This window comes from Trachypithecus francoisi, unplaced genomic scaffold, assembly GCF_009764315.1.
Source record: "Trachypithecus francoisi isolate TF-2019V2 unplaced genomic scaffold, Tfra_2.0 Lachesis_group11, whole genome shotgun sequence".
NCBI lineage: Eukaryota > Metazoa > Chordata > Mammalia > Primates > Cercopithecidae > Trachypithecus > Trachypithecus francoisi.
The window spans coordinates 103,959,224-103,984,550 of NW_022681456.1; the positions used below are offsets into that span (position 1 = coordinate 103,959,224).

A 25,327-nucleotide genomic window follows, 5' to 3' on the forward strand; every position below is an offset into this window, starting at 1 on the left:
TATGCATTTCTCCAATTAGTTAAGCCTTAAAAATACAACACATATTTTCTCAAAGTATAAGCTTTTAGAAAATATGAGCTGATTGTTTGACTTCCACTGGCACCAAGCTGAGACAACTTTTTTTTTTAATAACGCAGATAATTTTATTGTTACTTTCCTTTATTTGGAAATAGCGAACTGAATTACTTTAACACTACAGCAAGTAAAGACAATGAACCTTTGAAATTCTGAGGAATTTTTTTAAGTGCCTGCTTTTTCTTCCTTGGTTCTCTTCTACTTTATTCACTCTCCCAGGATGATATGATCACTTCCAGAGACTTTAATTACCTTATCATTCATTTAATTATTGATATATTTACATTTATTTCTAACTTATCTTGCACTTTTTATTTTGGTATTTCATTTTTTCCATTTTTGGTATTTCAGTTTTTCTTTCTCTCTTGCATTCTTTGGAACTGACTTTTTTTTTCTCAGTCCAATTTTTTCCTTCTGCTAGTCTGGAAATTACAAACTCTATTTTTATCATTTTATGGTTACTCTAGAAATTACAACATAATTTGTCAAACTCTGAATAATCTCTATGCCCTTTCTACTAACATCATTCTAATTACTTCTTTCCTGAATTATATTTTGCTGTTGGAAAATATTATAATTCTATTTTTTAATGTGTAAGATATTATTGCTATTATTTCTGTTGCTTTATAGAGTTTTTGTTGAGATTTATCCACCTACTTACCATTTAGATCTTCTATTTGTGATCCCTTTCCTTCTGCCTAAATGGAACCTTTTAGAATTTCTGCTGATGCTCTTTTTTTTATTTGTTTGCCTCTGCTTCATCCTCGTTCCTCTCCTCCCTTTCAAAACTTTTAGAGATATGTCAGCTTTTCTCATGATTCTCTGTGTTTCTCAACTCTCTTTCGCATATTCCTATTTTAGGAATTATGTTTCCTGAATTATTTTCCAGTTCACTAATTCTCCCCGTACCTGTATCTAATCTGCAGTTAAATCCGTCCAAAATTAAATTAGACTCTTCCTCTCTATTTCATTTAAACTGTACCACTCTCAGTTTGCCCAGGCATGAAATTTCAGAGGCAACATTGACTTATTTCCCTCACATTGCATATCTGGCTAGTAGCCACATTTTGTCAATTTTTCTTGTCAATTCTCTGTTGTCACGATTCTAATTCAAGCCTTCTTTCCATTTACCTGGACTATATCACTAGCCTTTCCTGTTTCTAATTCCCACCCTGACCCCAAACTATTCTCTGTATCACAACTAAAGTTCCCTTCCAGAGAAACACTTGTTTTCATTTGATTCTTCTGCTCAAAAACATCCAAGGTTCTCCACTACCATGAAGAGAGCTACATTAACAAAGAATCCAAGGCTCCCAGGATGTTGAAATCTAGCACATCCTGTGCTTGAGCCAAATTGGTCACTGCCTGACCTGGTGATTTCTTCTGTCTCTAATATCCTTCCCTCCTGCTCTTTTGCCTCTGTCTCCTTCCTTTTATGCATGTATAAATAGTTTTCTTCCTTTAGAGCCCTGTTTAAATGCCACCACTATTTACAAAGCTTTCCCAGTTGCCTAGACAAAAGCACATTCTCCCTTCCTTGTACTTATCTTAATATTCTTCACTCTTTCATGTAATATTTATGTGTGTTATCTCCTTTACTCTAAGTTTTCTAAAGGCAAAATAACATGTCATTCTTTTTTTATTCTTCTATTCCCACCGATATGCACACAACACTGTAAAAGGTTTTGGAGTAAAGTCAGTCATTCATAAAGCATCCTTTTTGAGTCTCACTCTGTTGCCCAGGCTGGAGTGCAGTGGTACGATCTTTGCTCACTGCAACGTTGGCTCACTGCAATCTTCAAGCAATTCTCCTGCCTCAGCCTCCTGAGTAGCTGGAATTACAGGCACCTGCCACCACACCCAGCTAATTTTTTGTATTTTCAGTAGGGTTTCACCATGTTGGCCAGGCTGGTCTTGAACTCCTAACCTCAGCCTCGGCCTCCCAAAGTGCTGGGATTATAGGCATGAGCCACACCACACCCAGCCAGGCACCCCTTTAAAAGAAAATGTAAAAACATATCATAATTTCCTGTTTGGAAAAGGTTTGTTGAAAATGTAATTGACATGTGATATGGGTATATAGATACACAAGACTTGGGGCACCTCAGGAAACTACTCTGTGAAAATAAAGCACGTGTTTATGTGCACTGTCAGTACAGGAAACTTAAAAACAGCATGCAGGGATCCATAATATTCATATTATTCACGGAAAACAAGTTTCTATTCCACTCACAGCACAACAGCTTATTTAACTAAAAAAAAGTTTTGATTAGCCCTTACTATACCTGGTTTCTCTCTCTTCATGCTGTAAAATGAGGTTGCTATAAAAATTCTCCAAGGTGAGCTTGGCTACAGTCACTCTTTCCCGGGTATGGTTGCTCATAGGAAAGGTTGTTGTAGTCCCTGCCGTCATTGCCATAGTAACAGAAACTGAAACAACATAGAAAAACAAATTATTCAGTGGGAAAAAAAGCTATCTTTTATAATAAACTCTGGAACTATTTAATTTCAACTACGAAAAATTCTACCTTAACAGTTAACACAGCCAAGTATTTCACATGATAAATAATACAAAACTAGGGAAGAAAGAAAAGCACTATTTCCAAAGCAAGAGAAATTCATATTGTGGTGGCAAAACCAGGAGTTAATGACAGCAAAGAAGAACTGGTGGCATTCATATATAATATAGACACATTTATATACAAAGGTCACATTCAACAAGCATTCAAAACAAGAAAAGTTCCATCTATTTTGTCATTTCATTACTAAATAAAATCTGTAAGATAGTGCTAATAGTTATGTCCCTGATAAATGTCAGTCTCCTAAGAGTTACTGCAGTTTAGTTAAATAGTAAGCAGTAGCTTCTGCCTTATGAATTCTATGAAACATGAAGTGTTGTATCAAATATGCATATAAACACCAGCCTAAAGCAATTTTTACATATATTGTAGAGGGAAACTACTTTTAGAAACAGCCCCTTAGGATGGGGCTCATAGCTGCCCCATTTCATTCTGAATTCTGGGTCATTCCAAAAAGTGCTATAACAAGGTATAGCATACTTCTCCAGATTGTGCAGCCCATTGCATTTTCAAATGAAACTCAAATGCCTATAGGAACCAAGACGGAAACAGAAATGTATGAAGCCAGGTAACAATAGGGAAGCTCTGTGGCCTTAACTGGATGATGGATGTCTGCTTCAAGGCATTCCAGTGCCAACTTTTAGAGATCACTGGGCCAACAATCGAAGTACTGGTTCAAAGAAGATAATCTGGACTATTAGATAAGGAGTGTGGCAAAATGGCCACTTGACAGGGGGAAGACTGAACTCTGGTGACTGCGGCAGGTGGGCACTGGCCCTAAGAGACTTGCCTACCATGGCCATATCTGGATAAAAAGACTAGAGCAGTTCATACATTAAAGAAGCTTTGCTTATCTAGATGAAGATCATAACAGATCAGTCCAAAGAAGACACAGCTTGCCAAGAGTGACCATTCCAAAGCATTCTTAATTGAAAAGTATTCCCCAAACCTGCCACCTATGCCCCAACATCCATCTTGCTTTAATTACATGAAGATACAGAGCCCTGGATGTGGACCTGAAGTGGACTAGATTCCAGGGGTGATGGAATGAACCAAAAGATGTCAAGCAAGTCAAGTATAGGTTGAAAGCAAACAAGTATCTATGGCAAACCCCCCAGTTCTACTCTTGTCCTGTTAGGGGTTTATACCTCAATGTGCTGCTTGAGCCTGAGAATCATTATGTCTAAAACTGCATCGATTATTTTGGCATTATAAATTTGTTCCTCTGCTGACTACTTTAAACAAGAAGCTGATCGTCTCACTTGTTTAGAATCAGTCATGGCTCCTCATTGCCTTACTGCAAGTCAAATTAGCTAAACATAATAAATAAGAACAACTCACATTCACTGAGTGTGGTTCTATTTCAGGAACTTTATGATATTTTCTTCACTGATTTCCCCTTTTTTTTTTCTCCTGAGGATTTAAGATAGAGGCACTTGCCATGCATTTCATCCTCGTAACAGCCCTGCAAAGTAGGGAACTGAAGTTTGGAGCAGTCACACAGCTAGTGTGATGTGGAGTCAGGACTCTAACTTGCTATCCTTATCTGTTGCTTTTAATCTTTTCAATCCTTATCTGATGCTCTTCCTCACCACTCATTCTTTTCCCAAAATACCCAGCTCCTTCATGCCTCCAAGCTCTTGCATGGCCTATCCCTAAAGCACTTATATCCACTACTGATATCCACCACTGTCTCTGCAGGAATCTGCTGATCCCTTATGGCCCAGTTGAGCTGAAGTCTTACTGTGGTGACTTCTCTAACATGCTCTACCGGAAGAGACATCACATCTCTCATTTTTTTGGTGCATATTCTCTAACATTTGTAGTCAGGTACTGGTGCTTATCACTCCTAAGAAAAATTCAACCCTAAAAGTTATTCCACCAAACCAGGAACACCTCCAAGTAAGAACTCTTTCTGATTCATTTTTCAAAACACCACAACGCCACTACATCTGACTCAGAGTAGCCATGAATGAATGAATGAGACAACCTATTGACTGCGGGGAGGGAGGGGCGCAGTAGGAGTAGTTGAAAGAATTAGCTAATAGTAAAGTACTCTACAAAGATTGGCTAATAAGCAACTGTGGAAAAAGAAATTACAGAAGGTAGAAGTCAGAAATTAAAAGATCTAATCCTAGCCTTGTTGCTAAATGATCATAGGGTCTTATTCAAATCACAACACCCTTAACTCAAGTCACTTATCCCAAAACAGGGTTTAAAATATTTGCTCTGCTTGGTTCACAGGCCTAGTCTATGGCCATCTGAGATAATACACAGGAAAGCCACAATGGCTTATACAAATGTAAGATACTATTCTAGGCACCTAGTTTAATCTTTGTATTGTGCTAAATGCTTTAATAATAATGAGCATTATTTTTAAAACAATAAATAGTGAAAAATAAACTCAAGAATTATCACAGCCAAGTGATTTTTAAGGATTAAGCTGCTCTTACTGGATTGCTAAGACAATGCTGCCAAATCATTTTTGGAAATTTCAGAATCATTGGGTTCATGTTCTATGTTTCAGGATCAAATGCAGAAAGGTCAAAGAATGGCAGGCACAGTGGCTCATGCCTCTAATCCCAGCACTTTGTGAGGCCAAAATCACTTGAGGCCAAGAGTTTGAGACTAGCCTGGGATCTCCTCCTCTCTACATTTTTTTTTTTTAATTAGCTGCGTGTGGTGGTGCACACCTGTAGTCTCAGCTACTCTGGAGGATGAGGCAGGAAGACTGCTTGAACCCTTGTTCAAGGTTACAATGAGCTGTGATTGCACCACTGCACTGCAGCCTAGGTGATGGAGCAAGACCCTGTTTCTAACTGAAAAAAAAAAAGAAAAAAGAAAAAAGAAAAAGAAAGGTCAAAGAAGGAAAAGTGAAACAGGGATGGTGCACAGAAAACATCTCTGAAATCAAATCACATTTGTTAATTGGGGCTTGAGGTGGGAGAGAGATGGACTGGAAATTGAGGAATTTAAGAAAATTTAAGAAACCCAGACTACACAAAGTTAGTTTCTTACTATAAGATTTCCCAGCACCTTTTTTTTTTGACAATTTTACTCTGTCGCCCAGGCTGGAATGCAGTGGTGCGACCTCCACTCACTGCAACCTCCACCTCCCGGGTTCAAGCGATTCTCCCACCTCAGCCTCCCGAGTAGCTGAGATTACAGATGCACGCTAACGTTTGTATATTTAGTAGATATGGGGTTTCACCAAGTTGGCCAGGCTGGTCTCAAACTCCTGACCTCAAGTGATCTGCCTGTCTTGGCCTCCCAAAGTGCTGGGATTACAGGCACGAGCCACCTTGCCTGGCCTTCCCAGCTTCTTGAATATGCTAACATGCATCCTGAATCCTCAAAAGGAGGACAGGTATACAATCTATAGTAGTATTCCAGTGAACGTTCCCTAGGCATATAAAATTTAAGTTCATGGATACTTTTCTTCAACTGCCTGTTACTTTTTCAACAAATATTTGCGGCGGCGGGGGTGGGGGGGAACCTTAAAAGTTCCATTAAAGAGCAACACCCTACGATTGTAGAATGATTTCTGATTTGCCTTGTATTCGTTCTAGCAAAAAGATATTAATGAACAGAGAAAATGTCCAGAAGATCTGTAACTAATAAAAATTTATAAAGTGGTTTGCCACTTTACAAGTTTGCCTTTACGAAAGGTCAAGACCCAACTCTAGTTGTCCAAGGCCTTATATAGTCCTTTCAAAAAATGAATGGTGAAAACCATAAAAAACCTTTTATAATGCCTCTTGAAAAAAGCACAAAGAAATAACACATCACTCACAGAATTATGCTGTTCACAGTTACGCTTGCAGAAGTTGGAGAGAAAGATGTATGTTGAACTTGGGGTGTGGCCTTGGAGGGAGCTGACTGCCAAGGGGCCTTGTCGAGCAGGCTGCCCTGCTCAGTCTGCCAAGTGGCAAGGTCTGGCCCTCAGCTGCCAGTGTCTCAAGGCAATCAAATTCTGGAAGCCACTTTATCCTAACAAAGTTCACAAAAGACAAATATACAAGACAGAATGGCAGTTTATTGATTTACACAGTAAGAAATTGAGTCACAAGAAATTAGATTCAGAAGATTGCTTGGTGAGCACGGCATCAAAACAAAGAGAACTGTTATTCAATTTAAACGTTTAATAGCATCAGGATAAGGTAGAATCTAAAACACACAAGGCTGATGGCTATCTTGCCTAGGGTGCCTATGCCCACTGTAAAGTGGCTGTAGGAGATGGTCTGCTACTGACCAGACCTTCCCAGAATGAAGCCAAATTGGGGGGCCAGAGGTGGACAAAACTTTTGAGGAACATTATTGAGCAAAACTTTTGAGGAACATTATTGAGCAAAACTTTTGAGGAAATTTTTGTGAAACATAAAGAAGTGTTAGGGAATTCAAAATAATTCCAAACAACAGAAATTATCTGCATTTAACAGTATAAAAATAGGGCCAGGCATGGTGGCACATGTCTGTAGCCCCAGCTACTTGGGAGGCTGAGACCGGAGGGTCATCTGAGCCCAGGAGTTCAAGGCTGTGGTGCACTATGGTGAAGCCTATGCATAGCCACTGGACTCCAGCCTGGGTAACAGAGCGAGACCCAGGCTAAAAAACAAAACACCCAACAGTATAGAAATACATATGAAGTCATTTTAGATAAATATTTATGAACCTGAGGACTTCAAAAAAGAAGGTAAACAGAAGATGTGGTTTCTTCCATCACAAAAAGGTGTAATGAGTTTTACTCTAAAATCAGAAGTGGATGTCAAGTAATGAAATATTACTTTTAGACACTATATAATTTATCATGATTACGATGTTCTTCCCATTGTAGTTATACATATGTGTATGCCTTGTTTAAAAACCAAATAAGGGCAAAATCTCCATCTATTTATCTTTGTATTGAAAGCATCATAGTACCTGGCAAAGTGCTGAGCACACAGTAGGCAGTCTGTAAGTGATTGTAACTCAACTCTAATGTTCTAGATTTTAAATTATATGTGTGTTTCATATATAATAATTTCATTTGGGTTAAGAAATACAGAATCACTTGGTATTCTATTAGCCTTCAGAAATAAACGTTACTTAAGAAATACATTTGCAGAAAAAACAAAAATTCCACCCTTACTCATGATTATACAGTATCTTTGCAAAGATTAGTTTTAAAAACAAGAAAAATTTATTTCCTTCTTACCAGACACAGACTTCTAAAAATTTAAATTATCCAAAACTAAGACGTGATCAAATTATTACAAAGAATGGTCTAGATGACTGGCACTTATTGTATTGCAAATGTATTCCTTTAATGGATTTAACACTGTTCTTTTTGTTTTATTAAAGCCCTTTCTTTGGCCAGAAAAAGAACAGGATACAATTTGCAAGTCTAGAATTCCTGGACTGATAAAAACAACACAAGGTGCCCTTGAATTTCCTGTTCACGTGTGTTTTCTCCAGACTGTTCTATTCATTAAGGGAGACACTACCAATAGTTAAGTCCAACATTCTTTAGTTTATCAAGCCTGGGGGAAAGGAGATAACAAATCTGGCACTCAGGCCATTTATAAATAGATGTGGTATCTCCAACCATTTACCATCAAACTTCTAAAGGAAGAAAATAGAACTGCTTTACCTGGCTGTAAAACAAATTATTTAACTGGTGATTTCACCTTAGTTTTCACATACTGTATTTCAGAGGGAGTATCCTTAATGCTACTATAGTACCCTGTAGTATAAAAATTCTCCTAAATTCAATTCACTCGTTGCAATCATAATGCCCTAGGCTACAGTTAAGTCCTCAGATTGGACACTGTATAAACTGAGTCCCTAATGAAAGGGCAGCCACAGCTTCTTTCCTCTCTGAGGCACAGTCTAAAAAGCAAGAAATTCATAGTCAGGTGAAGGTTCAAATCCAAGCATTAACTTTTACTAATTGTATTATTTTCAACCAACATTTATTGCAGATATATACTATGATGCCTATATGAAGTGCTGAGAACAAGAAGACTGATAAAACACAATTCCGGCCCTTAGGGAGTTCAGGATCTTATGGAGACAAAAAGTAGGGAGAAATCAGCGCTTCAAGAGGAAGGGTAATCAAAGGTTTAATAGAGGAGGTGATGCCTGAACTGAACCTTGGAGGGGAAGGGGCTATAGCAGGAGTTCACCAGTCAGATGTACTCAGAGGAGGAAGAGCTGTAAGGCATGAAATACACGGACACACTTAAACATACAGATAGACTGAGTATATTTGGTTGAATGGCAGAAGATGAAGGTAGAAATAAAGACCTTTTCTGTCATGTGAAAAACTTATCCTGAGCATAAATGGGAATCACTCAAGGCTTTTAATTTAGTGAAAACCTTACAGCCATTATAGAACATTTATTGAGTGTTTACCCAAGTACCAATAATTCTTCTAAGACTATTACATTCTTAGAAGCATTTAATTCTCCCAACCAGCCCTCAAATCCTATCTGATTTGCACTTCAGATAGATTATGCTGGTACAGGGAGGATGGCCAAAAGGCTGGAAGTCCAGATCAGACTAGAGGAAGTAAATCTGCTCAGGAGGCCTTAATAATGAATAGTCAGGGATTACAACCTGGTAGCCTGCAGACTTACTTTGTTAGGCTTTTGCTACAATCTAGAAAGTAGAAGGTTAGAAGGTTTCACATGAAAATCCAGGTTCCTGGTTTCTCCTGAAAAGTCTGATCTGTCCACAATGAGCTCTCATTCCTGCCTGCAAAGAGACAGCTGGAGCAGAGCTGCAGCCGGCCCCTTACAATACCATATCCTACCCGTCCACCAACTCTCCATTCCCGCATGCCCAGACTCATTCACTTTTTATTACCCACATTTTATTACCCACCTGCTTCCTTGACAGCACATTTGAGATTACAGAATAGTAAGGGTCTAATTAAGGTAGTAGCAGACATGATGAAGAGAAGCCTCAGTCAGCTGGAAAGACTAAAATCTCTAATTATCTCTAAGTTTCAGATTTGGATGACTGGGTAAATGATGTAAGGACAGAAAGGACATCAGTAAGGACAGAAAGGATAAGAAAAGCTAGTTTAAGGCTAGTTTAAGAAAGTTAGTTTAAGGCTGATCCTGTCTGAGTTATTTAACCTGAGTAAGGATCCATGTTTCTAAAATGGAGATCATAAATGCCAACCTTATAGGGTTGATATGACACTTTGATGGTGGCAGAGCACAGGATGAAAGGCCAGATTGCCTGGATCTGAATTTTGGTCCAGCCATTCAGTAGCTCTGTGACTTTAGGCAAATTAAACTTTAAATTTTCTGTGTGTCAGTTTCCTGTTAAATAAATATAATAATAGCCAACTTGTGTGCATGCTTATTACGGTAATATAAGACTTAAGAGAATTCTAAAAGTACTTGTAAAAGGACTGAGATACGTCATGTGTTTGATAAACCAATAAAAAAGGGGAAAATATTTTTAAAGTATCTCCTGGCACATATTAATGCTCAAAAATTATTATTTTCTTCCCTTCCCTGCTCAATCTTCCTGCTTATCCCTCCTGCCTTGGGCTGCTGCCATTGCAAGTTAGTTTGTAAATTTAATCTCTAATTGATATTCCCTCTCTCCTCTGATCTTAGCCTACTTCTTTGACAAATTAGATTGCTTTTAATGGAGAGGGGAGAGAAATGTATCAAAAAGAAATATTTAAAGTAAAAAAAGAACTCTTGTTAGAAGCCTTACTAGAAGTTAGTAGTGACTTAGGGTAGAACTAGAGGTAGAAGTGTTCCAGGGAAGAGCTAACCCTTTCTCTCACAAAAGAGTGATTCTCATGAGGCAACACACACCAATTGATTAATAATCTCTTTACTGTGTCTGCTGTTAATAGCTTTTGTTTTTATTTAACGTGGCCCTTTCCATGTGGCGTATGCCCTGATCATTAGACTGGAGGAACGCATTTCATAAACAGACACACTTGTCTTTGCTCCTTCTGTGAATCAGAAGGTTGGTGATGATGGCACAGTGGTGCTGAACTCAACATTAGCATTTTTATTTTCAAAATTGTTTTAGAAATATACAGTTTTCCTATGCACAAAAATATGGTTCAGTGGTTGAGTACCTGAAAGCTTATTTGGCTATAGTATTGTTGTTCATGGCAGAATACCTGAGTTTATTGGTCCAAATAATTACTAAAAATTCCTCTGAACTTTTTTTTTTTTTAACTTGCAATGAGAAGGGGAAGTGTTTATAAACCAAATGTAAACAATTAAACTACGACATAAATTTACCAAAGCAGCAATTTTATTTAAAATTCTATTTACCGATCTTAATGTTTAACCGTATCACCCTTTCTCAAAAACAGTAAGAAGCAGTCTATTCTTATAATATTTACAAAATGTAATTGTTCTATTGCTATATGCCTATCTAGTACTAGTGCATTAGATTTTGTCTGCAAAAAAAATGTTCAGCTGAATCAAGTCATAGTTAACTTTAAAAAATTACCTCAGCAGAAATGCCATATAACTTCAAATATTTATAATCTAGCACGACAATGGGAAAAAAAAAATCAATGCCAACTTTTAGATAGTCGGGGCATCCCTAAAAGAATTTTAAATCAGTTTCTATTACTGGCACACACATGAACACATACAGAAAAATACTTATCTTGATTGACATAAAAGAGAAAAAAAAAGCCACAATTTGCAAGAAGGGGGAGTAAATGGCAGGGGGGAGGGAGATGACGGGTAATGAAGGTGAGGGGAGACCAGAGTGAGTATGTCAACATTATTTGTAAAGGAGGAAATATTCAGAGGTAAAACAAAATGAAAACAACTGGGAAAAAACAAAATTATAAATATATATATATATAAAATGATATATCTTTATGTTATTCATATTTCATTATAAAAAATATAGAGAGAAATTTATAGAATTTATAAAGATGAGAATTAAGTAGCCTAGGGAAACTTTTGGAGAGCATGAGAGCATGCTGGGGGGAAAGACAGATATTACAGTGATCTAGAGAATCTGGGGCCAGCAGATTTAAACTATGGCTCTGAATTGTGGGTTTGGATGAGTGAGATGATAGCTAGTACATCCAGAAGGATCTATCCTTCCCTTTGCCTTGGCAGCTGAGCCATGCTTCCATCTATCAATACATCCAGTAACCCAGTATCATGAGTTCTCTTCTATATTTTTCACTTTTGTTACAAAGAATATGGGTCAGTAAAAAGTAAGACGAATGATTTTTTAAATGGGGGAATTTAAAGTTTAAAATAAATGTATGCTTTAAAATGTTAATTTTAAAGACATAAATTTAGAAATGGAAAAATAATCCTGTTCACAAAAGTAGCAAGGAGGAGGAGATGGAGTACAACATTCATAAAATATGTAAGAATAATCTTGGCTGCGCGCAGTGGCCCATGTCTGTAATCCTACCACTTTGGGAGGCTGAGGCAGGTGGTTCACTTGAGGTCAGGAGTTCAAGACCAGCCTGGTCAACATGGCGAAACCCCATCTCTACTAAAAATACAGAAAAATTAGCTGGGCATGGTGGTGCACACCTGTAGTCCCAAGCTACTCGGGAGGCTGAGGCACAAGAATCACTTGAACCTAGGAGGCAGAGGTTGCAGTGAGCCAAGATCGCGCCACTGCGCTCCTGCCTAGATGACAGAGTGAGACTCTGTCTCAAACAAAACCAAACCAAACTTTGATTTGAAAAAGTCTTGGCTTCTAATGAGGCAACATAATTGTAGATTATGGGAAGAGGAGAAGAGGAGAAGACATTCAATTAATAGTATTGGAACAACTGTGTATCCATTTGGGGAAAAAAATCAAGTCAGGCATTCATTTCATTCCAGAATGCAAAATAAATTGCAAATGGTTCAAAAGGACAAACATAAAAATTAAAGGAAGGAAAGAATGAAGGAAGGAGGGGAAAAAATAAAAGTTTAAAAGAATTAAACTCAAAAAAATTAGAGGAAAACATAGATGAATAACTACTAGACCTTCAGAAGGAATGAGCTTTCTTAAAAGGAAATCATCACAATGACAACTTGTGCTACATTTCATTCTACAAAAATTTATAATATACATATGTATATACTGTGTATCAAACAAGATTTAAAAAATAATTTGGAGAAAAACACTGTAAAATAACAATGTCAGTTATAAGTATATCTAAAAGCACCCAGATGCAGTGGCTCATGCCCCTAATCCCAGCACTTTGAGAGGCTGAGACAAGTGGATCTCTTGAGGTCAGGAGTTCGAGACCAGCCTGGGCAACATGGCAAAACACTGTCTCTACTAAAAATACAAAAAAAATTAGCCAGGTGTGATGGCATGCGTCTGTAGTCCCAGCTACTCTGGAGGCTGAGGCAGGAGAATCGCTTGAGCCTGGGAGGCGGAGGTTGCAATGAGCATAGATATAGCACGCACCACTGCACTCCAGCCTGGGAGACAGAGTGACAGTCCATCTCAAAAACAAACAAACAAACAAACAAAAAACAAAGTCTATCTAAAAGCATATATTTAAAATACATATATATTTATCAAGTAAGTTCATATATAGCTTTTTTAATATTAAAGTTGTAAGGAGACAATAAAGACCCTAATAAATGGATAAATAACACTGTTTGACAATAAATAGGAATAGTTTAAAACACATGAAAAATGTTCAATTTTACCAGTAAAGCAAAGACAAAGAAACTTTAAAATTATGCAATATGTTCCCTCTATGAAAGCAGTTACAATATAAGGGGAAAACACCCCCTTAGTGAGCTCTAGTCTGTTATGAGGTGCCTTTCTGTCCACCCTATGCATTTGTGTTAGCTGGCAGAGATGTGACCCTTTCTAACAGGGAATATGGTAATTTATGCCAAGAACCATAGAGATATTTTTTATTTTTTGACATAATTCCAACTTTAGGAGTCTATCCTATGGAAATAACCAAAATTCCTGCAATGATTTTTTTTAAATCAAAGCATTATTTAAAATAGCAAACAACTTAAACCAAATGTTTAAAATTAAATGAAATGATTGACGGAACGAAGATAGTATAAAATACCATAGCACTGAAGAAAATTTTCCCTGTAAATTTTAACATGAAAAATAATGTTAAGTAAATAAGCAAGATACAAAGTTGTATTTTCAAGTACAATATGAACTCAACTATACAAACACGGGAGAGGAAGTTAAATTGTAACGAACAAACAGTGTGAAATTATGGATGATTTAAATTTTATCTTTTATCACATTTTGAATTTTCCAAATTTTCAATAATAGGAAAACAACCATTTTATAATCAGAAAGAAAACATTTAAGAGTGATCCTGGGAGAGTGCTGGACGTTTAGGGGCAGGGGTAAACGGGAATCAAGCTGCACTTTTCAGCACTCAGAGGTGGTTTTTCAGGTACCTCAGTATTCGATTTTTGTTTCCTATAAACCAAATTCTTAGTTCTGGTTTAGTGGAGGATTACAAAGAACGGCAAAAAAAAGCTGGATGTCATGGAACAAAACTAAAGACAAATGAGAAGAATAATAAAGAGAATTTTGAAGAAGTTTTCCAGTCATATCTTACACTTGGACTTTTAGAGCAACCATTTTTTGGTGGCTTATACCTACCTGGGCATATTTACGCGGGCTCAAACTATCACTCTCTTCTCAAATAGCTTTTCCAGTGGTGACTAGAAAGGCCCATATCAAAACCAAAAAGCAGGACTGCACAACTCCTAGCTAAATTATCTTCAAGTCTTATTTAAGGTAAAGGAAATACTCCTTCAAACTCATACAAACAAGAGAGAGACAAAATGAATGTTCTAGCTTTAAGGAAGATGCCCACTCCCTTTTACTCTTTCCTTGCCTGTTTTAAGGGAGACAATGCCTGATTCAAAACATCAGTATGCCCAAAATGCATATTTGGAGCTAAAAAGTGAAGGTTTGGTGTGACCAGAGAACAACTGATGAATGGACAAGGCAGGAAAAGGAGGAGTGGTGAGAGAAGGGGACACCCTGGCAAAGGGAAGGGAGAAGCAAGCTTGGGAAGCAGCCTGAACACATAAACCTACACAACGCTTGGGCAGCTCTGAACACTTGCTTTTCATTTTCTTAAAAGTAAACTCTGAATAGGAATGAGAGAGAGTGAGGCAGACAGACCAACCAGACACTTGCACACACAATAAACTTGAAAAATAGACTGAGTTTAAGTGAGTATGTAAAATATAAACTTCAAATATAAATTCAAATTTTAATTTTCCCATTCATTCAAAACATTCAAAGCTTCTGCATCACTGAACAGCTTCAGGAGAGAGTTGCAAGCATTTCTCAGTTGTACCAATTCCTTTTTTATTTCTTAATTTTAATTTTTAAATTGCTGTGTTATTTTGTTTGCTGTTCCTTTTCAAATGAAAACCACCCCCTGAAAGAAATCAGACCAATGTTTTAACAACGTAAGAGCCAGAAGCAGCAGTCCTTTGGGGGTACAAAAATTAGATAAGACTAAAATTAAAATATGGTATCACGAAGCTTACAATTTTAAGACCTAAGTAGCTATGAGCTATGTTTGGTTATTTTGAGTCATTTAAACTCTCCCAAGAGACTTTTTTGACCATCACAACTGACCAAAAAAAACTGTTCCCAACTAAAAGCAGACATACCATGTGACTCATCAGACTCAGATATTGTGTTAAACACACAGACCATTTGACTTCCGCAACCATGAGAAAACAGAGAAGGCATCCATCTCATTAAGATATCAGAATACAAAAAACTTTGAGGCAGGAAGGAAATTTTTATGTGGTAATGACCTTTATCATTAATACCTGAACAGCTTACTACCTAAGCAATGAACAGGACCACACCATTTTATTGACTTGTGATCTTTAGAACACAATTCTGGATTATTGGGAAAACAAATCAGGAGAGGGAAAAAATACCTAAAATGGAATAAAAAGTAAAGTGTATAGTTGGTTGTCATCCAGGATATCCTGTAATTCAAGTCAGCACACTGGCAAACACTCCCATAAATCAGTTTATAAGTTCAATTCTATTTAGCAACTTTCTAGACTTTACTACAGGTCTAAGATTGCAAATTTAGTTCATCAAGAGGCAACGCTGGTAAAATCACAAAACTTGAATTCAATTTCAATTACAGAAGGTGGTCACCATTAAGTGATGTACAGACCATCTTATCTGTCATTAAGTGAGAGAGACTATATTATCTAATCCATCTCCCTCATTTTACAGAACTGAAGCCCAAAGACATTTAGCTATTTGGTGGAAAAGCTTGGATTAGACCATGTCACTTAACCTTCAGGTAAAGCTCCCATTCTAGCTGAGAGTTCACAGTGCAGTGACCACTCCAGGACACTGTACTGCCCCTGCAGCAAAGTTGGATATCAGAATATTAATAGCCAGGGCTGAGTCCTGGATTATGTAGCATCTAATAGCCCTAACATTGATGTCCATATCTAACCCTAAGTCACTGCTTCCTATCTTACAATTACTGATCTGTGGATCAAACAACTGGCTTCTGCCTGCCTTCTTTGGATGACCAAAGAATGACAATTTTATCCCAAACTTGCTGGAAACCAAAATATTATGACTAAAGGTTTCTTGAAAGCTATTAAGATTTCAATTACAGAAGCTGATCACCATTCAGTGACGTAGATTTAGCCTGGGACTGTACCTCTAAATATGTATTTGACTCTACTTCTAAATATATATTTAGCTGTACGCCCCAAAGTTAGGGTCTCAAAATCTTATACAGTGTATGAGGTCATGGGAACTCCCTGTTCAGGACCCTTAGCATGAGGGCAACCTAAGTGTACATGTATTCAGATCTCTGGAATATGCCACAGGTAGTAAAGAACAGAGGGGAAAAAAGATTTCTAAAATATAAAAATGCACTATTTTCTTTCCAAACTGGATATCTTCTGCCCCATATATAAAAATAAAATGTTTCATGTAAAAATATCCGTAAGTATACAAATTGCAAAGTGAAAGTGACCTCACAATCCTACCTCCCATAATATCCAGTTTTAACTGTTGAGTGAGAGACTGGAGTTACACTCCCTGGATTTAAATTCTGGCTCTGCCACTTACGAACTGTGAGAACTCTCAGGGTGTCAGTGTTCTTATCTACAAAATAGAGATAATGACAGCATATGAAAATTAATAACTAATGTTTATTGAGTGTTTTATAAAGCATAGGCATTGTTCCAAGCACTTAAAATATATTAACTAATTTTAATCAAGTAACTGATTGATATGTGTTAAAGTCCTTAGAATAGTTCCTAAGACTCAGACAACTGTTGCTATGTCCTTCCAAAACTTTAATGCATAAACACACACATACAGTTTTAACATAAATGGGCTATTAATACAAATAAGTTTTAACCCAGCTTTAAAACAAATAAGCCATTGTGTAAACTGCTTTTTTGAAAGGTGTCTATGATCTTATAGACACCTTTCAATATTAATACAAATGGATCTACTTCATCCTTTTTAAGGAGCACATGGTAATAACAGTTGCTAACATATAATGAGTTATTTTGTGCTAGACACTGTGCTTTATGTGTATCATTTCACTTAATCCTCATGATATCCTTAAAAAGCATGTGCCACTCTTCCGATTTATAGAAGAGAAAAGTGAGACTTAGCTGGATTAAGTTACTTACCCAAAATCATACAGCTAGACATGGTGAAGCCAGCTTTTGAACCCTGGTTTCTCTTAAACGAAGCAATCAGGCATACTGTACCTTCTGTTAAGCGCCATAGTTTTAAACTAATGCCCACTAACAGATGTTTAGATGGTTTCCATTTTTAGGGGGTATTTTTAGTTATGCTGTAATAAACATCAAGGATCACAGACTATGCACTCTTTCTCTTATTTCCTTATTATATACTTCCAGATGTGCAATTGTTGAGTCAAAGAACATTCACATTTCAAATTCTGATATACATGGCCAGCCTGCTTTCCAGAGAGACAGTACCAATTGACCATTAATAGTTATATGAGAGCACCAACACTAGGCAATGTCCATCTTTTTAAACTTTGTCAGTTTGATAGGTTAAAAAAAAAAAAAAAAACCTTAGTTTTGCTTATACATTCCTTTGATTACAATTACTTAAGCCTATTTTTATATATTTTAAGTAACTATTGCTTTTGTAAGCTGCATGATTTAAGACTGTTGCCCACTTTTCTATTGAAAAATTCATTATTTAAGAGATTCCAATTATAATTGAACAATGTAACTATCACAGGCCATTTTAAATAGCTGACATCATACCATAATGCCAATATTTAAATAATTTCAACTTATACAACAGAAGAAAAAGAGTGTGCTTTAGCTCTTGCAGGAACTGTATTTATTACACGAGAAGTAGACATTTTCCTATAAATCAATAGGATCAAATCAAAACTACCATCACCCGACTCAAAAGTTGAGAATGTAAGTACAAACAGTTTTCCAAACTAAGATTTTCTGTTATTCAGATGTGACATTAAGACTTCATTGTTTATTTATTTGGACCAGCATATATCATTTCTTTTTAAAAATTAATGTCAGTTTACTCTGGTGTTCTGTTTTTGGTTTTGAGACAGAGTCTCCCTCTGTCACCCAGGCTGGAGTGCAATGGCGTGATCTTGGCTCACTGCAGCCTCTGCCTCCCAGGTTCAAGCAATTCTCTGGTATCAGCTTCCCAAGTAGCTGGGATCACAGGCACCCATCACCATACCCGGCTAATTTTTTGTATTTTTAGTGGAGATGGGGTTCCACCATGTTGGCCAGGCTTGTCTCAAACTCCTGACCTCAGGTGATCCACCGGTCTTAGCCTCTCAAAGTGCTGGGATTACTGGCCTGAGACACCGTGCCTCGCCTCAATTTACTCTTTGACAGAAAACTTCCCAGCTTAGATCATGATTATCTGGAAATCAACTAAGCATTATCCTTATCTCCGTCCTTATCACCACTGTCGTCGTCATGGATACCATTTATAAAACACCTTCTCTGTGCCAGGCAGTACTGTGTACATTATCTTACGTAATCTTCACAACAACTCTATGAGGTAGGTACTATTTCTCCATTTTAGAAACGGGAAACCGGGGCTCACAGAGGTTATTTACCAGAGGCCTCTCAACTCAAAAACGTCAGAGCAGGGATGTGAACCCTGCTCATGCTAGAGCTGTTCTAATGATCATGCCTACTTTTTACAACCAGAGTCAGTTAAATGAAGCTAAAGCCAAAAATAAATCTGTAGCTTCCTAAAGGCAACTCAAGAGAATTACTGGTCTTCTCTTACATGATCACCTTATTTATTCTTAGTAAATCTTAAATGGTTTTATAATTCCTTGTTTTAAAGAAACCTAAAAGGATCAACTCGTCTAACCTTCTAACAAAGACAAGGCTGTGTTTCCGTGCCAGATTCAAACTGCCCTTCTTGCCCAAACAGCTCTGTACGCTTTTTAAAGAGTTTTATAATCTGTTGGAAATCTATGCAATTATTTCAGACTATTTAAAATATGTGTTGTCTATATTATGCCATCTTCATTTACTTATCTAAATAGGAAAAAAGTATCAGAATGCTTTCTACATGAACAGCAAGACTAACCAACGTTGAATGGCAGCCAGAATCCTGGCAAAGATGCCATCACAGGAGTCAGGGTTGAAGTCTAGGTTTAAGGTGCATCTAGATGGGTTCCCAGGACGCCTGAAGTAGCCTTAAGAGGCCCGAAAGAAAAAGCTCCTCTGGCACAGTCTCCTAATGGTGACAAAGGACTCCCTCTCAGCTGCTTGGCAGCCTTACAATCAGAGCGTTCTTACATCTAACCTAATTATTTCCCACTGAAATTCAAACCTAATTCATTTATTTTTTATTCTATAAAAATGAAAAACATCACTAGCAAGTAACTTGCTCAACATCTCACAGAAAATAAAGAAAAGGTAGCTGGAATCAGTACTGATTTTGATTCTCCTTCACTGAATAGTCAAAAGTTCTTATTTTGCTAAGGGAAGAACTGCTTATCTCCCTCAAGAAAACTGTGAAATTGATTTGAAAACAACATTGCCTTTCTGAAATGTTCATGACTACTATATATCTTAGAATTTAGAAACAGAAACCCTTCATAGTACTTTTAAAGGTCTTCTTGTAAAATAATAACCATAGGTAACTTTTATCAACACTTCTGTGTTAGGTACAGTACTAAAAGTTTAACATGCATGATGTTCTTTGATCTTTACAGTTCTACAAAGTAGGTGCTTCCCACACTGACAAATAAGGAAGTAGGATTAGTTAAGTCATCATTCCAAAGACCTACAGCCAGTAAATGGAACCTGTCACCCTAAGCTCAGAACCCTCAGCTATATGGTCTCTCATCAGACTTTTATTTTTCAAATGTATAAGCTTCCCTTTTTAGAGTATGTTGTTCTAGAAAACATCAAGTTCTTTATAATGACTTGTATTTTTCTCATCTCTTTCATTATAAACCTTGCATAAAAACAACAACCTCAAGGTTTCACAAAGCTAAAGAGAGTCACACTTAAGAATGTAGCAAATTTTTTTTTTTTTTTTCTGAGACGGAGTCTCGCTCTGTCGCCCAGGCTGGAGTAGACAGGGTCTTGCCCTGTCGCCCAGGCTGGAGTGCAGTGGCACGTTCTTGGCTCGCTGCAACCTCCGCCTCCCGGGTTCAAGCGATTCTCCCTACTTCAGCCTCCCGAGCAGCTGGGATTACAGGTGCCCGTCCCCATGCCCAGTTAATTTTTGTATTTTTTCATAGAGACAGGGTTTTGCCATGTTGGCCAGAGGGGTCTTGAATGCCTGACCTCAGGTGATCTGCCTGCCTCAGCCTCCTAAAGCGCTGGGATTCCAGGCATGAGCCACCGAGCCCAGCCAGCAAACATTTTTTTAAAACTAAGGGAAAAAAATATGCGTACTAAGACTTAGAAGTAGAGAGTTTTTGTGCCAGAAATAGTCCATTTTAAGACTCTGCTCCTTTAATCTATTTAGACATTTATTATCACAGCTAAACCAACTATTTTATTTTCACAGCTGTATAATAAAAAGATGATCCTTGACTTTCAATGGGGCTACATCATTGCTAAGTCAAAAGTGCATTTAATAGCAGTAGCAGAGCAGACATTCCCCAACTTACAATTTTTCAACTTTATGATGGTCCGAAAATGGGGCACATTCAGTAGTAATCATAAGGACCTCCTTGATGGGCTTATATCCCAATAAACCCAAACAAAAGTTGAAAAATCCTAAGTCAGGGACTGTCTGTATTTTGACATCTATTTGGGCAGGCCCCTCCTCTTATGATTTAAACTATCCAGCCTCAGCTGATTTCAGTTTCAGGGCTGACTTTAGCTACTTTGCCAAGGTATTTCTGCCAGCCAGGGGACAAGTATCCAAACTGAGAGTTAAGGTTTTTAAAGTCCTTTTAAAAAATTGCATCCAAACTTACAGTGTCTATTATTGATTATAGAAAACAAAATGAGATATTCAACAAACCTAGTAGATCGTGTTTGCAAGACACTTAGGCTTTCAGGGTGACCAAATAAAGACAAACCTTGAAGAAGCCAACTAAGCTAATAGTTTCATCGGCTTTAGGTAAGGCTTTAGGTACTAGCACCTATCAATGTACCAGGCAATATGATAGTAGGAAGAGACCCAAATAGTAGGAGACATGATATGAGCATGCTAAGATCCTATAAAATTGTCGAAGAAAAAGTTAAGACTAACCCATATAAACAATTAGCCTGGGTGGGCCTTTCTGATATAAACAGGGCTTTAGAACAGGGGAAGATCAGTGTGGGCTGCAGTGCCCACTAAAAACTAATAGATCAAATAGCTCAGCTCTAGCTTAACTAAATGCCTGGTGGTAATCAAAATTTAGTGACAGCTATTCAGAAGTCCACATGAAAAGAAACAGTGATTATGTCAAGTTGGTTTATAAATCAAGGCTGGGCTACACTTACAACCTTCCAATAAAAGGGCAAAGATCCTATAAGAAAGCATCTCTTAATTGCAGCAACTACTCTAGATCATATGCCTAAACTGTGGCCAGCACTAGATTAACCCAATGGGAAAGCCCCGTGCTTTGTGGCCTATAGGTTATTCAAAACCAGAATCTGATCCTACTCTCCTTATACGTGACCTGAAAAGTCCCTCCTCCACTGGACTTGCATCCATAAAAACTCCACCCAGTTTCCTGACATCACGGAAATTTACTAGTCCACTTGGAAGACCTAGTATGTAAGCTCATCTATTTGTGGAAAGAGGCAATTCTTTCCAAAATTACTGAGTCAGAAATTTTTACCGGCTCTAGACTTTTTTTTTTAAGGGGGGAAAGTTTTCTTTTTTTTTAATTTTACTTGAATAAACAGGATGAGCACTGTATCTCCTTCCAAGGAGCAAAAAATATGGCTCAAATAGCTGGAAAAATTGGTCAGGAGGAACTGGAGTGGAAGTTTGCTTTAAATTTTTTAAGTTATATGCAAACTCCATGGTTATTTAATTTTTAAAGAATTATGAGATAAGACATCTCCATGATTTCTTTACTCATCTGTCATTCGAGAAAACATTACTTAGAGAGGGTAGACAGCTCTTCCTTCCTCAATTATGTCCTTTGAAATGAACAGAAAACTTCCCTGTGAGTTGGTTTTAAGGCGGTTTCACTAAAATCAGGGAGTTAAAGACTATTTAACCCTCTGAGGTTCCTTCCAGTCCTCCTACTACTGTGTGTGTGTGTGTGTGTGTGTGTGTGTGTGTGTGTGTTGAGATGGAGGTCTTGCTCTATTGCCCAGGCTGGTCTCAAAGCCCTGGGCTCAAGAGATGCTACCACCTCAGCTTCCCAAAGTGCTTTATACTTCTGAAAGGTAATTACTGGTACTTTAAGTTAAACACAGGAATAAAGCAGGGTGTGAAGTTTTCACACACGTGCCTCAGGACTCTATTTCTAATGAGATGATACACTGTAAATCATGAAACACTAATTCACTTCATACCTTATAGCTTTGTATTAAGTGAAATTGGGATAATTTGGTGGGTTGCACATATTTAGAAGTGACGTAAATACTTCAAGAGTTGTGAAGATCAAATGAGAGAGGTAAAATGCTTTATAAAAGGCAAGATGCTATTCAACATAAGGTTATACATGCTTTAAAACAATAAATCTAAATCCAGGATAATGGTTATTTCTGGGAGAGAGGAAAGGGAAGGATTACCAAGGCATCTTAACTCTACCTGCATTGCACTGTTACTTCAAGAAAGTCTGAGGCAACAGGGAGACTTGGTAAAGATACACAGTAGACACATGAATGTTCCTTGTATTTTTCTCCATAACTTCGTGTATGTTTGCAATAATTCATAATATAAACTTCAGTTACTAGTTTATCCTGTAATTTTTATAAAATAGAAATGACAAAGATTCCAAGGAATTTTAAAGGTTTTTTATGGATGATTTTTAAAAACTATTTAACCTTATACATAAATAGAGTATCTTGCTTTTTACTAACTAGTATCTACTCTCATTCATATAATCACCATTGCTTTTCTTCCTTGCACCTCCACCTTGCACAATTTAAACAACAAAGCACAACTCTCTCCAGGGCATGTGAACAAAAGGAATTTCTAGGAGATGGGCTCTGTGGAAGTCGTGGTCCTGGGAACAGCTTCACAGAGAAGGAGAAAGCACAGGGACAGGCTGCCAGATGTCTGCAGTTGTGTCTTCAATGGGCCTCATTCTTTTGTTTCAATCATCATGACTTCCCAGAATATCAGAGAAACTCATATTTAGAAGTTTAAAAACCTATCCTGTACATACTAAAATATTTCCAGATGAAATCACACAATATCAAGGATTTACTGCAAAATAAAACGAAGGGGAGTAGGTGTGGGAATAGATGAATCAAGACTGGTCATGGTTTGAGAACTGTTTAAGCTGGTGATGTGCACACATGGGGGTACAACTGACTCTTTCATTTACTTTTGTGTATACTTAAATTTTTCCATAATGAAGTTTTTTAAAAAAAAAATCTCAAAGCTAAAATAAATGATTTAAATATCAATCTATTAAGTCTTGCACACATTTCAATTTGTTAGGCCTATCCATGGCAAGGGGATCAGGGAGCCAGGCCAGGTTAGTCCTGAGGCACTGTTAGTCAGCTGTGTGCTCTTGTCTAAGTTACTCAGTCTCTTTGATTTTGAGTTTATGGATAAGATATCTATGTTCCCTTTTAGCCATATCATGATTATCGGATTTATAAAACTGGCTTACAGATATTATATCATATAGTAAGAACTGCAAATGTTACAAGGGTACACTGTGACCACATGGGAGTATCTTTCATCCCTCATTTATGTATTTATTTGAGAAACATTTAGGGGATGCATACTATGCACCAGGCAGTGTGACATGTGGGTATAATTCAAAGTTAAGTGACACAGAATCTCTGCCTTCAAGATGCACTCTAATCAGGCCGGGCGTGGGCTCACGCCTGTAATCCCAACAGTTTGGAAGCCCAAGGTGAGTGGATCACCTGAGGTCAGGGGTTCAAGACCAGCCTGGCCAACATGATGAAACCCCATCTCTATTAAAAATACAAAAAAATTAGCCAGGCGTGGTGGCAGGTGCCCGTAATCCCAGCTACTTGGGAGGCTGAGGCAAGAGAATCACTTGAACCTGGGAAGCAGAGGTTGCAGTGAGCTGAGACCACACATTGCACTCCAGCCTGGGCAACAAGAATGAAACTCCGTCTCAAAAAAAAAAAAAAAAAAATGCAGTCTAATCATGGAAGACAGACACAAACAAATGAATAACAACACAAACTAAGTAGGATGATGGGGTGATGGAGCTGAAAGTACCAAAAGGCCTTAGCAGTGTGAGAGAACAAGGAATTTGTAAATAATTTTGTATGAAGGGGTGAGAGAGAAAGCGGCAGAAGATGAGGGAGGACAGGAAAGCAGGAACCAGATTGAGAAGGACCATGAACGTGATGCCATAGAATTTGAATGGTACCTTGAAAAGTGGTAAGGAAGTCATTTAAAGGATTTTAAGTCTGAGAATGATGTGGTCCAATTTACATTTTAGATTAATTGTTGGGGCAGGAAGGTGGATTTGGTGGTTGCTGGCAACGTTTAAGGAATGAAGGAAGAGTGGAGGAATGGAAGGGAGGTTTACTGTAATTATGAGATAACTAAAATGGCCTACCAGGATATGACTGAACTGGGGCAGGGCTATCAGAGATTACTGAGATACTGTTAGAATGCCTTCTTGGGTTTGGAAGTAGAGAAAAGAAAACATAGTGAGTTATATAAGTAATCATTAATGTACAATAAAAGTTACAAGTTCCTTCCTCAAAGTATAAAAGAGACGAGTTTGGAAATGCAAGTTGTAGGTACTCTACTATTTCTCCCTCTGTCTTTCAAAATAACATACGAACTGCAGCATTGAACAATAGTATGTATTCATCATGAATGGCTTATGTGCTTCAAGCACAGCATCTATAGGTACTGAATAAACGTGGGTTATATGTGAACGTGATAAATTATTAAACACATGAAATAGACTGGACCTGTTTTCTCTGGTCACTGCCCCACAGTACAGATGGTAACTCCCGGCTGGCCAGATTAGTAGTGACTTGATAAAATGCACAAACAAAAAGAATTCTTTTTCAGGTGATTTTTACACCATTCTGTAACCT

The 25,327-nt window shown here is 37.5% G+C and overlaps 1 protein-coding gene across 2 annotated transcripts in view; it reads right to left on the reverse strand.

Annotated features, from left to right (window-relative positions):
• STK38L (serine/threonine kinase 38 like) overlaps window positions 1–25,327 on the reverse strand; it is a 78,693-nt gene that overhangs the window by 25,158 nt on the left and 28,208 nt on the right. Inside the window, exons 2-3 of one of the 2 annotated variants that reach the window (XM_033222597.1) lie at window positions 16,646–16,763; window positions 2,361–2,505 (exon numbers count right to left, since the gene is read on the reverse strand). In XM_033222597.1, coding sequence (XP_033078488.1) covers window positions 2,361–2,505; window positions 16,646–16,652 — 152 coding nt within the window. In that variant the 5' untranslated portion in view covers window positions 16,653–16,763. The remainder of the gene's footprint in view (window positions 1–2,360; window positions 2,506–16,645; window positions 16,764–25,327) is intronic. The other variant, XM_033222598.1, reaches the window with a different exon arrangement.